Source organism: Hippocampus guttulatus, chromosome 22 (genome assembly GCF_054856545.1).
Source record: "Hippocampus guttulatus isolate MCC_2025c chromosome 22, RoL_Hgut_1.0, whole genome shotgun sequence".
In the NCBI taxonomy this organism is placed as follows: Eukaryota; Metazoa; Chordata; class Actinopteri; order Syngnathiformes; family Syngnathidae; genus Hippocampus; species Hippocampus guttulatus.
The window spans coordinates 1,097,544-1,114,130 of NC_141282.1; the positions used below are offsets into that span (position 1 = coordinate 1,097,544).

A 16,587-nucleotide genomic window follows, 5' to 3' on the forward strand; every position below is an offset into this window, starting at 1 on the left:
AAGAGCTTTAGCTACCGTCTTAGCTCTCTGGTCTCTCGTAGGCACTGCTATGGCAAATTTCGTAAAATGATCCGTCAATACTAACACATTTCTTGTGTCTCGACTGTCTGGCTCAATGGACAAGTAATCCATACACACTAATTCAAGGGGATAAGTTGCATGGATGTTCTCCAGTGGAGCAGCCCTCTGGGGAATCCCCTTCCTCATGACACATCGGGGACATCTTTTGCATTTGTCTTCAATGGACATTGCCATTTTTGGCCAGTAAAACCTAGCTCGTGCAAGATGTAGGGCACGGTCAAAGCCAAGGTGACCAATCTCATCATGTACACCTCGCAAGGCTCTTTCACGGTACTGATGAGGTAATAACAACTGGTAGACAGGTGAATCTTTGTCTTTACACTTGCGATATAACACTCCATTACTGAGCTCCAGTTTGTTCCATTGGTTTAGCATGGCTTTAACATCAGTAGATTCACGCTTCATTTCCTTGGGTCCAGGTTTCACACCTCCTTCTAACAAGGTAATGACGCGAGCAATAGAAGGGTCAGCTCCTTGTTCTGTGCGCCAATCGGCATCTGTCATTGAGGGCAAGACGTCTTCCCCATAGGCTTCAGGAACTGCTGAAGGGTCAATAGCTAGGGACTCCACAACAACAACCGGTTCTGATGGAAATGGAACAGAATGGCGCTGACACAATGCAGTGAAAGTTCCATGGTCTACTTGGTTGGATGCCTCAATGAGGCGTTCTTTCATGTCATTAATTCGAGTTCTCTCCTTGCAAAAGGCCTCATCTTCATGAGGTGGCTCTTGTGGCCGCCGGGACAAGCCATCAGCGTCTTTGTTTGCTTGACCTGCCCGGTACTTAATGGTGAAATGATACGTAGACAAGGCAGCCAACCATCTATGTCCAGCTGCATCCAGTTTGGCACTTGTGAAGACATATGTTAGGGGATTATTATCAGTCAGGACAACAGAAGAGGAACCATACAGGTAATCATTAAACTTGTCGCATACGGCCCACTTGAGGGCCAAGAATTCAAGTTTATGTGTGGGATAATTTTGTTCACTTTTGGAAAGCCCCCGACTAGCATAAGCAACTGCTCGAAGCTTCCCTCCCTGCTGTTGATACAGCACAGCTCCCAAACCATCCTGACAAGCGTCAGTGTGTAGTATGTATGGAAGTTGTGGGTCTGCAAAAGCGAGAATAGGTGCTGAGGTAAGTTTCTCAATGATCGAATGAAAAGCTGTCTCACACTCTGGAGTCCAGAGGTCAGCAAGTGAGTGATTGGGACGACGGGACAACTGGGATGGCTCTCGTTTGTAAATCTTTCCTCGTTTCTTTGGTGGATGATAGTTTGCAGTGAGGTGGTTAAGGGGTTTAGTTATCTTGGAGTATCCTTCAACAAAACGGCGATAGTATCCAGCGAAGCCTAGAAAACACTTCAATTCTTTGAAAGTAGATGGACGTGGCCAGGTTTTCAAAGCTGAGATTTTGTCAGGATCGGTATGAACTCCACGTGCATCCACAACATGACCTAAGTATTTCACTGAATCTCGAAAGAGTTGGCACTTTTCTGGGGACAACTTGAGTCCATAGTCTCTGAGACGTGACAACACCTTCATTAACCTGTTTTCGTGCTCCTCTAATGTGTCTGAGAACACAATTAGATCGTCCAGAAAAACAAGCACTTCGTTGAGGTGGAGGTCACCAACACACTTCTCCATGAGGCGTTGGAAAGTGCCTGGAGCATTTGTGACGCCTTGTGGCATCCTGTTAAACTCATAGAAGCCAAGGGGGCACACGAAAGCCGTCTTAGGCTTGTCCTCTTCGGCTACTTCGACTTGATAATAGCCAGACTTAAGGTCCATGACAGAGAACCACTTTGCTCCACTGAGAGCTGCAAAGGTCTCTTCAATATTCGGTAGGGCGTATGCATCTCTAATGGTCCTCATATTTAGCTTGCGATAGTCTATGCATAGGCGAATTGAGCCATTCTTTTTCTTAACTAAGACAATGGGTGAAGCGAAAGGGCTTTGAGACTCACGAATTATTCCAGCATCGAGTAACTGTCTGAGATGCTGCTTCACTGCTTCTCTGTCACTTGGGTGGATAGGTCTTGGTCTTTCTTTGAAAGGTGTCTCATCATGTAACCGGATCTGATGTTTTACAGCAGTGGTGTGGCCATACGACATTTCATCAAGGGCAAAAACTTCAGAAATAGATTGTAGCTTTTTCTGGATGCGCTCTTTCCATTCACATGGGATGGGAGACTCATCAAGACTGAATGGGGGTCTATTGGTTTCCTGTTCCGGTTGACTTGGGGAAAACTGAGCTTGCACAGATTCTAAAGGGGAAACCAGCTGGGCTGCACAAGCTTGAGCCACGACACTAGTTGGCCGTAATGTCACACTATGTTCGCTCACATTATGCACTATGACCGGTACTTTGGTACTGGCCCTAAAGGGGATGTCCACTAAAGTCGATTCGATTAGCAGTCCTCCTGGTAATCTGTACTGGTCATGCTGTTCAAGCACAAATCTTGTGTTCTGGTTCTTCCGTCCTAATCTCACAATCCCCATAAGGCACAATTTTTGGTTTGCAAGGACTGTGATTGGCTTCTTACTATGCAGCATGACAGGGTAGGAATGAGTATCAGAGAATCAAGGGTTTCAACTCCTGGACGTCCCACCGCAGGAGCTGTCACTAGTTTAAAGGAAAGGGAGCTGTAGTTTGTCTTGCAGCAAAGTCTGCTTGTTTCTTCTTTAACTCTGCATTCCTTTCCTTGACAAGCGTGGGATTTGGCTCATTCGTGCAATGGACTGCTATATGATTTCCTTCCCCACACTTGAAACAAAACCATGCACGAGGCATTCCAGGGATTCTTGTAGAGGCCTGTGTTTGTCTCATATTTACAGCCGAGAACTCCTTCGGATTGGGGGGTTCGGATTTGCATGTAACCTTCTGGTTCTGGACAAGTATTTGAACTTGTCTGGTCAATTCAGCAATTTGATTTTCAAGTTTAGCAGTTTCATTTGGGGGTTGCTCAATGGGTTGTGGGGATACAGCGGTGTTTGTCAGTAGGGTGGTGTCTCTCTCTTTTTTGCTCAACTTATCGACTTGTCTCATGAGTTCATTGATTTTCAAATCAAGTTTCACAGTTTCGTTATCTGATGAAGTGGGGCCTACAAGCGGTACTTGGTCAAAGACTGGAATGCCAAATGCAGAGTGGGCATGTGCAGCAGCCTTTGCTGTACCCAAATGTTTCTTCATACGATCAAACTTGGCTGACCGTCGGTCTTCTTCTGTCCTCAACATGAGAAGGAGGTCAGGGAATGAGGGAGGAGAACCCTTTTTCCCTTCAAGTTGGAGACCTATTATCAAACTCTGGTCCCAGCAACCCCGAATAAATTGTTTAAGGAGCAGCCCATCTGCATTCGTAGCAGCTGCTCCCCCTCTAAAAATTACTCTGGTGAGAAGACTGTGGAGGCGGCTCAAGAAAGCAGAGGATTTTTCTCCGCTGTTTTGGTTCGAGCAAAGAAAGGAAGTGAAGAGTTCTTCTCCATCCTCGACAACACCGAAAGCAGATTCTAGCTGATCGACATAAGTGTTTGGTGACGCAGTGACACCAAGGGGCTTTACAATTTCAGAAGCAGGGCTGAGCAAGCTCTCAAGGATCCTCCTCACCTTGTGTGCATCAGTCAAAGAAGAGTCACTGAGTAAGAGATCGACTTGGCTGCGCCATGTCTCATAATCCACTTCACCGTTGGGCCTAGGACTTCGACCTGAGAAAGTGCGTATTCTCGTGTGTGATGTGTGAGTTGGCTCACTACGTACAATGTGCTCAACTACTACCTTCTGAACATGAGGAGGGTTGTAAAGGCTCTCATCTATGCGGACATTCCTAGGGCTAAAAGCGCTACTAGGTTCCATTGGTTCACTTCGATCGGAATAGTGAGTGGCAGTGTCAACATTCTGGTCGTCATTCGATTGTGTTGCAATCTTTGGTGTGGGGTCTGTCTGTGATTCACTTTGAAGAAAGCTAAGGAAGCCAACCTTCCCACTACTCCCCATAGACTCAAGTTCCCTAAGGTATCGACGGGCCACTTCTTTGCCCATCTCGCCTTGAGTGATGTCTCTAACAGTTTTAGAAGTCCAAACTGAACTTGGATCGACAGGGCTTACAAGTCCCCCTAAAGTCAATGGATCAATTTTCAGAATAGCCTGTTCTGATTCATAGACAACAAGAGTTCTGCCTTTAGGCTGATGTAACTCATCAGGAACTCGAATGACCTGAGCTATTTTGCCAGTTATCACAAACACATCAGAAATGTTATCATCGGTGCAAATTTGTTCAACCCCTGTAACAAACAAGGTTTTCTGACCATCAATTCCAAATCGTTCACAAAGATCCATTTTTTTCTTTGCAAAGAAAATCAAATAGACTAACCTGTCACCTGTGTCTTTGGGGTTGCGTTGGAGGTAACTAAGCTGCTATGCCAATCTCCTGGCTGGCTCGCCAAATTGTGTAGCCACCCTAGGTGCAGCTACTAGTGGCACCCTTCTATTAAGTTGTCAGTCAAGGGGAAGTGTGTCAATCTATCAAATCTATTTGAGTTAGGGTGCACTACTTAAGGTCACAGCGAGATTGGCAACAGCAGACTCTAGTTAGAGTCAAGGGGAAACCTCCAACAGGAAGAAGACACACTGACTGAGGTTTTTATAAAAAAAATATATTGGGTGAATATTTACAATAGGAGTAGATGGGAAACTGAACCAGAATGCATAAAGATGAACAAGGAAAAAAAACATACAGTAAGTTAAATTGTTATCAGTTCTTATCAATTGTTTTTTTGGTATCAGATCTGACCCATAAAAAAAACGACTGAGATCTCAGATTCAACAAAAAAAGAGGGAAATCCTTTCAACTGTCCTACCACCCTCCAGCGGACGGGTGGCTTTGAAGTCCAAGATGTCCTTCACCAACGTCCCACGTGGCATCCAATCTCCAGACTACGTAGTCCAATCTTCTGATGGTCTATGAGTCCCAAAAAAAAAAACAGCCAGGAACGTTATCTCTTCTAAACCCTTCTCTTGCCTTGAGAAGAAAAAAAAAGAAAGATTGCCACAGGATTTAACTTACTATCTTGTACAGGTAGAGGTTCAAGGACTAGTTTTCATTTATCGTTCTTTCGTTTCGACCCGCCTGGGAAAAGTGCGAGAATGTTTCTGTCTCTCTCGCTAACGGGTCCTCGCTCCGAGCGCTGCGGTGCGTTCATTGTCCCTCGGAAACAGCAGTATCACAAACAAATATCACCCTCCAGAACAAACAATAAAATAACAGCCTTATCAAGGCTGGGTTACATAAGCAACGATGAAAATACAGCTATGGAAATCAAAACCGATGTCACGAGGGATTTGTATTTTCCGAACACGGCCATCCAATCGTCCCAGAAAGAAGTGTCTACTCCCGAGTGTGACTTCATCTCAATTGACAAGGCGCGCAAGTTTTGGAGAGTTTGGGTGAGGGAACATCGGGTGCAGTGTTGTTAGGAATCACTGTACAACACTGATCCCCGAACATTGCGCAGAGGCCTCTTCCTTTGTTAGTAACATGTCTACCGCGATATGTGTTTGCATTGTCATCAGGGAGGTGGCTGCCAATTGGGCATGTACTGCCTCAAATCCATCCCTGGTAAAATTCGCGAGTCGTTGTTGGTTGTAGTGTAGGTAATTTATCCTATCCACATTTTTGTTCGGAGTTATCGGGAATATTGCAGCGATAATGGGAATGTTTTCGAAACCCGCAGCTACTTGATCTGCCAATTTGTACTCGTCGGGAACTCCCCGTGGAATCCCTATGGCGTCGATATATATTGGAGAATTTGAAAAGGGATGAGGGGTGTTCAATTCTCTGCGAACGCGCTTAAGAATGCTAGGTTGTGGAACGGAAATGTCTTTATGCGATGTATGGGGAACAACCAAAATGGGGTAAATAGTCGACACCAGGGCGCAACGTCCAGTCCAGGCTACTGGGAGGACGTTGAACAGTCTGGCGTTGCCGCAGTACCACCACACGTCTGCTCGGCCTTTCGTCAGTTGGTTGGAGCCATCTGAGTCGCTTGTGGTCACGACCGATCTGCACATAGAAAGAGGTATCTGGCCTACATCCTTGTGTCTCGCCATTGCAGAACTATCCTTCTGAAAACAAGTGCTGTTGAGCTGAATGTGTCTGGCATTAAATGTCGGTGCGTGTGCGCTGGCGGGTGATAATGGGTGGATCGCATCCCATTTCTGGCACGACTGGGGGGGAACATCTTGTGACATAACAGGTAAAATGCATGAGGCTCCTAGGTCGTCATCTATTGGTGGGGTCACTAGATACATCATTGGTCTGGACACCATACACACTAAGCAGTCAGTGTCGTTGTACGCCTCACGAGCTGCTACAGCTCTCTCCATCCATGAATTGGAGTTTAGGTCAATCACTCCTGTCGCTATACTAAATGTGTCTTCTAGGGTAAAGTCTGCCGTAAATTGTGCTCTAACATTAGGCTTTTGGTCTGTCAGAACCATTCCTGGTCGGTGTCTTGGCGCTGTCTTTGAAAAGGTTTGGCAAATGCGAATGGGATACCATGTAACTGAGTCTGCATATGGTGTCAACAAAAGATTCAAGCAATTTCGATAGATATACATTACGTCTGATCCAGAGAATGGGATTAGGCTAATCGGGCGCCGATAGGTATGGCAGCCTCGGTCACACGCTCCCTAGTATTATCCCTGTTTTTGTCATTTTCGTTAGTTTTTGGCGACCCTGAGCGGCTTACTTACACGAGGGAAAAGTTGCTGCGCATTGGGGAGTCTACGCTCGGTCTTTTTTCACCAGCACACGAAAACCCACGAGGTTTTTCGGAGCTAATCGCGAGCGGAGCGGCTGCGCTGTACGGAGCATGGAAACGCCGCCGGAGGAGGGGGAAGAGAGCCGGCGTGCTCGTCAAGCTCCGGCAGCGCGGATTTCGAACCCCGCTCCCATCGATCCATCTTGCTAATCTACGATCTCTGCCAAACAAGATGGATGAACTTCTTCTCCTCACAAAGACCAACAAAACCTTTGCACGTTCTGCTGCGCTCTGCTTCACTGAAACCTGGCTCAGTGACCGCCACCCGGATTCCGCGCTACATCTACCCGGCTTCCGCCTTCTCCGAGCCGACCGCGACACGGAGCTATCAGGGAAATCGAAAGGTGGCGGGATTTGCTTCTATATCAACGAAGAATGGTGCACTGATGTCACGAGGCTCGACGCACACTGCAGCCCGGACCTGGAGTCGCTGTCTTTAAACTGCAAGCCATTCTACTCGCCACGTGAGTTCACTTCCTTTTTACTAATCGGTGTTTACATTGCGCCACAAGCTAACGCTAACACGGCGATACAAACGCTAGCCGAACATGTAAACAAACTCGAACTAAAATACCCAGAGTCACCCCTGATCATTTTGGGCGATTTTAATAGAGCACATCTTAACCGTGAACTTCCCAGATATAAGCAGCACATCGACTGTTTCACCAGAGAAGGCAACATTCTAGACCACTGCTATACAACAATCAAAAATTCATACCGATCGGTCGCCCGTGCAGCAATGGGTCTTTCTGACCACAATTTAATCCACGTAATACCTACATACAGACAGAAACTCAAATGTGCTAAACCGGTTGTTAAGACTGTGCAAAAATGGACAGATGATGCAAAGCTAGCTCTACAAGAATGCTTAGACTGCACTGATTGGGGCGTCTTTGAAACTTCAACGGGCACACTGGATGAATACACAGACACTGTAACATCATACATCAGTTTCTGTGAGGACATGTGTGTACCAACGAAGTCCTTCCGCTCCTTCAACAATAACAAGCCATGGTTTACTCCCAAACTCAGGCAACTCAGGAAAGAGAAAGAGGCCGCATTTAGAAGTGGAGATCGGGCACTGTACAAACACGCCCGAAACCAATTGACAAAGGAAATTAACATCGCTAAGAGAAGCTATGCAGAGAGGCTGAAAAACCAGTTCTCTGCTAACGACTCTGCATCTGTATGGAATGGCCTGAAAGCAATCACTAACTATAGAATGCCACCCCCCCAAACAGTGAACAATAAGGGTCTTGCTAATGAACTAAACATGTTTTTCTGCCGATTTGAAAAGGTCACCCCCATTTCCCACACACACCCACCTCTACCAGAAACCACTCTACCTACCCCCACACCCTCTTTTTCTCCACTACAGATCCACGAACAGGATGTGAGACGGCTCTTCAAGCAGCAGAAGATCAAGAAAGCTGCGGGGCCCGACAAAGTGTCCCCCTCCTGCCTGAAAGTCTGCGCTGACCAGCTGGCTCCGGTCTTCACACAAATCTTCAACAGATCTCTGGAGCTGTGTGAGGTCCCATCCTGCTTCAAACAGTCTACCATCATCCCAGTTCCCAAGAAATCGGCAACATCGGAACTGTACGACTATAGGCCTGTCGCCCTGACGTCTGTGGTCATGAAGTCATTTGAACGCCTTGTGCTGAACCACCTAAAGAACGTCACCGGACCCCTGCTGGACCCTCTCCAGTTTGCCTACCGGGCAAACAGGTCTGTGGAAGACGCAGTCAACATAGGTCTGCACTACATCCTCGAGCACCTCGACAGCACAGGGACCTACGCAAGGATTCTGTTTGTGGATTTCAGCTCTGCGTTCAACACCATCATCCCGGAACTCCTCACCCCCAAACTTCTCCACCTCGGTGTGTCCCCTACGATCTGCCAGTGGATCCTCAGCTTCCTGACGGGACGGACACAACAGGTGAGACTGGGAGCAACAACATCATCAATACGCACCACCAGCACTGGAGCCCCACAGGGATGTGTCCTCTCTCCACTGCTCTTCTCTCTCTACACAAACGATTGCACCTCAACAGATCCAGCTGTCAAACTCATAAAGTTCGCAGACGACACCACGGTCATCGGTCTCATCAAAGACGGCGACGAGTCTGCGTACCGCCAACAAGTGGAGCAGCTGGAGCTCTGGTGCAGCCGACACAACCTCGGGCTGAACACGCTCAAGACTGTAGAGATGATCGTGGACTTCAGGAAACATTCCTCTCCACAGTTGCCCCTCACACTATCCAACTGCCCCGTGTCAACCGTCGAGACCTTCAAGTTCCTGGGAATCACAGTCTCCCAGGACATGAAGTGGGAAGTCAACACCATCTCCATCCTGAAAAGGGCCCGGCAGAGGATGTACTTCCTGAGGCTGCTGAGGAAGCATGGCCTGCCACAGGAGGTGCTACGACAGTTCTACACAGCAGTCATCGAATCAATCCTGTGTTCTTCAATCACGGTTTGGTTTGGGGCCGCCACAAAAAAGGACAAAATCCGACTTCAACGGACAGTTAGGACGGCGGAAAAAATCGTTGGCACCGCCCTACCCACTCTTGAGGACTTGCACACTGCAAGAATCAAGACAAGGGCACGGAAAATCCTCCTGGATCCCCCGCACCCTGCCCACCACCTTTTCCAGCTACTCCCCTCAGGCAGACGCTACAGATCCATGCGCACCAAATCCAGTAGACACTTGAACAGCTTCTTCCCTCTAGCCATTAACTCCTTAAACAGTCACTGACGAAGTCACTCTTCTTGTACTACAAATACTGCTACTGGTTACTCTAAAATGGTTCAATGATTTGTTGTTTACGATGATACTAATGCAGCGTGTTATACCGGAGACAAATTCCTTGTGTGTTCTACATACTTGGCCAATAAAGATGATTCTGATTCTGATTCTGATTCTGATTCTGATGACTGTGTGTAGGTCTGCAATTTAGTGATGTTAATTTCCCTCCAGTCAACCGTCAGAGCTAACCGTGCATTGTCAGTACCTAAAGCCCCTACTCTCACCATAGTCATACTGTCAGCTAGCCTTCCGCATTCTGAAGGAAAAGGGTGGGCGGAACATGAAATTTGCCAATCCTGACCGGTGTATGCCACAGTTGAGTAATATGACCATTTAACAGAAGATAGATAATAATTATACTTCGGTGCCCAAGTGCATGAAAACATTGTGCATGCGTCAAATTCAAAAGTTATTTGGGTGTTTCCTATCATATGCAAGCAGATGCCCTCTCTGGTGGAGGCTGAGGAGGAGAGTCTTCCACCGTATCCCACGGTGGTATAAGTGATAGCTTTGGGAGTGGGGCAGTGTTCGTTCGACAAGAGGGGAGTTTCTCGCCTGGTGGATGCGAGTTGCACAAGCAACAAACCGATCAAATACTTGGCGATCATCGTCGGTGGATACTTTGAGTGTGACGACAATTTTAGGGCAGACTACTTGAATTCAGGGTGAGTCGCTGGGATTGCTGTGTGTGTGGTTTTTTTATTTTTTTTTCTTCAAGATGTGAGCTCAGCTGCTGTTGGATTGCAGTTTTCCTGGGTGGAAGTTGCTCCTGCGTTGTCTGTTGCTGGGTTCAATCTGGAATCGTCTGTCTCTGTTCGGGATTCGTCGAGCGTTGTTTCGAAGTCGTCAGGCGTTGTAGTCGTCCCAGGCTGGTCTCCCTGGCTGTTGATGTGATGGAAGCTGATCCCTGTGGGGCCTCGAGCTGGTCTGGTAGACGTCAAGTGGAACCACGTGTCTCCCTTTCCTTGCAGGCGAACCGCAGATGAAGTCCTCTCCGTCACCTTGTATGGACCCGTCCACCTGGGTTCCGACCACTTCCTTTTCAGAACCTTTAACCACACAAGTTCACAAACATTCATTAGCGGTGGAGCATCGGCCTGTTTTTCGGTCAGGCTGGAGAACGTAAAGGTCAGCTGTCGCAGCCCAGGCGGTCCCTCCACCTGCGATTCCTCCAGTGGAGCTGTTGGTGCCGGAAACGGTCTGTTGGTATGACATTCAAATGGTGTCCACCCTTTGGCTGAATTTAGTGACATCCTTACATTCATTAAGGCAATTGGGAGAGCCTGTACCCAATTTAGCTTAGACGATGCTAATGCTTTTGCTAATTTTTCTTTGATGTTCCTGTTCATTCTTTCAACTTGACCTTGGGACTGTGGGTGGTACACTGAACCAAAAGAGTGTTTTAAACCCAGGGCCCTCTCTACTTCTTGTAGATGTTTGTTTTTGAAATGAGTTCCGTTATCGGACCTGATTTTCTTTGGGAACCCATGAGTTGGAATGTAATGATTGATCAAGTGTTTAGCCACAACGTTCGCTGTTTCAGTTTTGCATGGATATGCTTCTGGCCATCCTGAAAAAGAATCCACAATTACCAACAAATACCTGTATCCTGACACTGGTTTGATCATGTCAGTGAAATCCATCGAAACCACTTGACCAGGAGCAGTCACGTCCGGATCGTGAGTGCCCTGTGGTGGCTTCGTCGTAGGCATGCTGTTGTACCTGCTACAAACACTATAGTCCTGTAGTTCACTTTTTACAATCGTTTTCATGAAAGGGTGCCACCAGGTGTGGAGTCGTCTCAGTGTTTCATCCACGCCTACATGGCACACTCCATGGGCTTCACTTATCAACTGTTTTAACTGTTTTTGTGGTGGGATGCATCTCCCATCCTTTTTCCATATTCCATTATCACTCTTTGCACCCCCTTTCGACTTCCACACACTCTTTTCTTCTGGACTGGCCTGCTCTTGCCACAACTTGACCGTATCCTCATTCACCTCTTCCCTATCGGTTAATTCATTCTCACTGATCATTAGTTGCAATGTGGGAAGATGATAGCCTGCTGCCTCTTTTGCCGCCTTATCAGCCGAATCATTTCCTTTTGCTACAAAGTCTGAGCGTTTGGAATGTCCTTTGCATTTACTGATGGCCACTGCTTTGGGCAGCATTAAGGCATCTCGCAATGCTAGAATGTCTTGATGATGCTTAATTGGCGTTCCTACAGCAGTCACAAAATCATTTCGTTGCCACTCCGCCAGAGCCGTGTGTATTACCACGTGCACATATGCTGAGTCAGTGTAAATGTTGGCAGTTTTTCCCTGGGCTAGCATTAAAGCTGTTTGAACCGCAATCAGTTCAGCTCTCTGTGCTGATTGAGGACCTGTTAGTCTTTTTGCTACTACCGTCGTGAAGTCGTCATCCGTCATTCGTGTCACAGCGAATCCCGACTGGTGTCCTTTTTCTCATTTGAAGCAACAGCCATCTGTAAACAGTATCAAGTCTGGATTATTCAATGGTGTCTCATAGAGTTCTTCTCTGAGCGTGTTTTCGTCCACTATCCGCTGTGTGCAGCAGTGTGGTTTTCCTTCCATCATTCCTTCCGCCATGTTGACGCCTTCGTGCGTAAACAAGATATGGGGTTGGGTTAGTATTGTCTCGATTTTTCTTTGTCTCCCTCCTGTCATGGTGAATGCCTGGCTTGTGACGTATTGTACAGTGCAGTGTGATGTGCGGATAGTGAGTGGATGATGTAAAACTATGTGCGATGTTTTCTGAACGAGCCGAGCAAGAGCTGAGGCAAAAGCCGCACATAAAGGATGTCGTTGTTCATATATGTCAAGTGGAGTGGATGCATACAAGCAAGTGTATCGTTCACCAACTCCCCCTTTCTGAAAAAGCACAGCAGACACACTGCTTGATTTTTCAGACACATCAAGAAAGAACATTCTGGTGTAGTCTGGAATGGCCAACGAGGCCGCAGAGGAAAGAAACTGTTTCAAGCTGATAAACGATTGGTCTGCATCAGAAGTCCAGGTAAGAGAGTGAGTCAAGTTTCGCATGCCTTGGTCATTAACCATGGCGCGCAAAGGACGTGTGAGTTCAGCGAAGTCTGGAACATGGTGTCGAGAATAATTACAAAGTCCCAGGAAGGCAAGCATTTGCTTGACATTGGTGGGTTTGGGATGGTGCAAGATGTCATCCTTGTGTGAAGGTGACATGCCTGTCCCGTGTCTCGAAATGAGCCGCCCAAGGAATGAAACTTGAGGGCGTGCGATTTGAAGTTTGCTCTTCGAGCACTTCAAGCCAATCGTTGCCAAGTGAGCAAGCAGAGATCGTGTGGCTTCAACACACACAGTTTCAGAAGGAGCAGCCAGCAGAATGTCATCAACATATTGGATCAATAGTACTCTGGCTGGGAGAATTAGTGGCGCCAAAAGTTGCTTCAAATAGGCATTGAACAGGCCTGGAGAGAGAACAAAGCCTTGTGGCAGTCGGTTGTACGAATAGCACTCACCATTCCATCATGGAGTCATCAAGCGGGATGCAAAAGAAAGCATTCGCCAAGTCTATACAAGTGAAATGAGTGTGGGATGGTGCAAGTTGAGATAAGGTAGAATGCGGGTTGGGAACAGTGAAGGTAGGTGTCAAGACAGCAGCATTGATGGCGCGTAGATCGTGAACCATGCGGTATTTTCCGGTATTCTTTTTTTCTACGGGTAGGATGGGAGTGTTATATTGCGAACGCGGAATTTTGCATAGAACACCCGCTTTCAGCAACCCATCTATTGTGTCTGTTATACCGAGACGCCCCGATTCTTTAGTTGGATACTGTGGAATATAAATCGGCTCGGGTTTTATTTGAAAAATGACTGGAGTGACGTCGCATCGTCCCACGTCTGTTGAGTCAGTGGCCCACAAGTGCTGTGGAAGTTGTTCGAGCATGGATGCAGCGAGGTCACTATCGGTCATTTCTCTGCCATGATGTCTGTCCAAAAGATTATGTTCAAGAACTGAAAAGGGATAAAATGCATCAGATTGGATCCAGTAGGCATCGAGAGATTTGGAATACAACATGTTTTCGTGTATTGTTTCATACCAATCAGTCGCCGTTGTACACTCCCTCACGAATGGACCAAGATCCTTGGCTGTGTGTCGTGGAGAAACCATCAGCGAGACATGTGGATGGCAGGGTGGCATATACGGGTCGGACGGATCTGCCATCATGTACCATTTTTGTTGTTCGTCTGTTAGAGAAACCGAAAAGGCTACTCCTGGCTTTCCTACAAACAAATCGCCCATGTTCAATTGCCACGTGTTTCCCTCAACTTCCTTAAATGCTTCACTATACACTTCATCACTTTTTCTGTCATAGTAGAGTGTGCAATGCATGCAGTCCGACACCATATCATAAGTGCGAAGGTTGCGAACCCAAGGCGACCAACTCTCCGCCTTCCTCCAATCAGTTGAATCTGTGTCCATTCTCGCCCAGTAGATGTCAGCTGTGGCACAGGCAATTGCAGGTGAGGTAACTTGTCTTTCGAATAGCTGTAGTTGAGCGTCCGTGTGGACAGATTGAGTAGAGCAGTGGCAGAAGTTCCCATCAGGGAACTCCAAAGTGAGTCCATCAGGGCTGCATTTTATGATCGGGGCCGTCTTGATGAGGGGATCACGACCCAACAGGTTCACTGGACAATTTGGTGCAAAGACAAAAGAGTGCATCAACGTTTGTGAGTAACATTGAGTGCGGACAGGGGTAGTCATGTGCAGGGTGGTTTCCTCTCCCTTGAATCCAACTAATGAGATGCCGCCGGTAGTAAGGGAACTTTCTGGTGGTAAGGTCATGACGGTGGAATGACGCGCTCCAGTGTCGACCATGAAAGGTAGAGAAGTTCCTCCTACCGTCAAGTTGATATCTTCACATGTTACTCACCATTATTAGTTAGTTTTTTTGGAAACTGTTCAAAAAGCCAATGTTGTTAGGTTTGGTTTTTTAGATGACCTGTGGTAACATTTGGATGATGAAGTAGGGAGATTGCGAAGAAGTGCAACAGCGGTGCAACCTGGCAGAGGGGAAAATTGCACGCAGTCAAGACCCTCTATTGTCATCGAAGGACCAACACACGACTGTTCCAAACCTCTCCCAACCTTGCAAAGCAGTTTCTGGGTGGATCATAGACAGAGACAGGAACGAGTTCTTTGAATTGCCATTGTAAGAGTACAGCCAGTGTTGTGATGAGGTGACTTCTGTTTTTTTGCAAAACACAGTCTCTCGTGGCCAAAACTATTCACGGCCTCGAAACGCCTCAGCGCACTGTGTTGTTTGGGAAGCAACATCACAGTGATATTTATTTTTTAAAAAGTCAGCGAGAGAGAAGCCCGGCCCGACCCGACCTGAAGCAATGACGGACATTTTAGGCCCTAAATTCGAGTCGGGCTCAGCCTTTAGATCTTACCTCTAGGCTCCTCCACCTCCGCTTTTGTGAAAGGGTGCTCGGGCTCCTCCTCTTTAATATAATGGGCCTGCTGCTCCTCTTCCTCTTTCAAGTAGGATACCTCTTTTTTCTCCTCTTCCTCTTTAATGTGAGAAGGCTCAGCACCCAGCCGCTCAGGACAAACATCTTCGTTGATGTCTGAAAGACACAAGAAGACAAACACGTGCAGACTTTGTGGACTGGTGCCAGCAGAATCACCTTTAGATAAACTCCGGGAAAAGTTGGTTGTGGATTTCTGCAGAAACCAGTCCTCACCTGCACTGATGAACATTGAGGGTACGGACATAGAGAGGGTGACCTCCTACAAGTACCTGGGTATTCTTCTAAACAATAAACTGGAATGGTCAACCAACACGGACGCCCTGATTAGGAAGGGACAGAGCCTCCTGACCAGTTCAGTTTCCTACTCAGGAAACTGAACTGGTCAGGAGGGCCAGTTCTGTCCTGGGCTGCTCCCTGGACACTCTGGAGGAGGTGGGCAACAGGAGGATGCTCGCTAAGCTAAAAGCTATGATGGACAGTCCCTCCCACACCCTCCAGCCCGCCCTGACAGCACTGTGTAGCTCCTTCAGTCAGAGACTATTACACCCGTGCTGCAAGAAGGAGAGATACCGCCGCTGATTCCTACCGACTGCTGTCAGGCTGCTGAATAAACATACGTGGAAACCTGTAACCACTGTAAATAGCACACCCACCTTACACAGCTTTTTCTATGCTATTGCTAATTTATTACATTCTACAAATATATTGCTAATGCTATATTTTATATAACACCTATAATGAACTGTGTACAGTTCTTTTCTGAAACATTTTGTTTCCCCCACTAATTTTGCTGCTGCAGACTGCAAATTTCCCCAGTGTGGGACAAATAAAGGTTATCTTATCTTAGTATTATGGTTTAGATTTAGAACAAAGGCTATTCGAAGAGCCGGATCAATCTATCAAAGTGAATTTGGATAGCACTTTTCAAACATAAAAGTGCAACTGAAAAGTGCAATTAAAAAAATCAAATTTAAAACACAAAAGGAGGACCATTCTCCTCCCTCCACAACATACACAGATACATATCACCAGATGCCAATGCACACACACTTTAACGTTTTAATAAGAGTCTTATAAATAAAATGCCACCAGCATTTCAAGACAAACACATTTAGTGTTTGACAAAAAGTACAGTAAACATTCCCATCCCTGGAATTCTATGAAAAGGAATTTCCTTCACCCGGAATAAAAAGCTATGCATGAACATTTTGACTACGATATTACATGTTAAGGGGAACTTAACCCGGATGGAGACGGAAGGCCGCGGCCAGCTTAAATGCACGCAACGCCCACCCGATGCGACGGAAAGACACGACAGAAGACACGTTTTCACTTCGCCTT

At 46.9% G+C, this 16,587-nt stretch overlaps 1 protein-coding gene across 1 annotated transcript; it reads right to left on the reverse strand.

Moving 5' to 3' along the window:
- Window positions 1-13,222: 13,222 nt before the first annotated feature.
- On the reverse strand, window positions 13,223-14,611 carry LOC147185925 (uncharacterized). Its single transcript, XM_086103865.1, has one exon. The coding sequence runs from the start codon at window positions 14,585-14,587 to the stop codon at window positions 13,223-13,225; it is 1,365 nt and encodes a 454-aa protein (XP_085959991.1). The 5' UTR covers window positions 14,588-14,611.
- Between the last annotated feature and the right edge of the window lie 1,976 nt (window positions 14,612-16,587).

Coding starts and splice junctions, on each gene's coding strand:
- LOC147185925 (XM_086103865.1), bottom strand. CDS start 14,587: ATGGTCGACACTGGAGCGCGTCATTCCACCGTCATGACCTTACCACCA.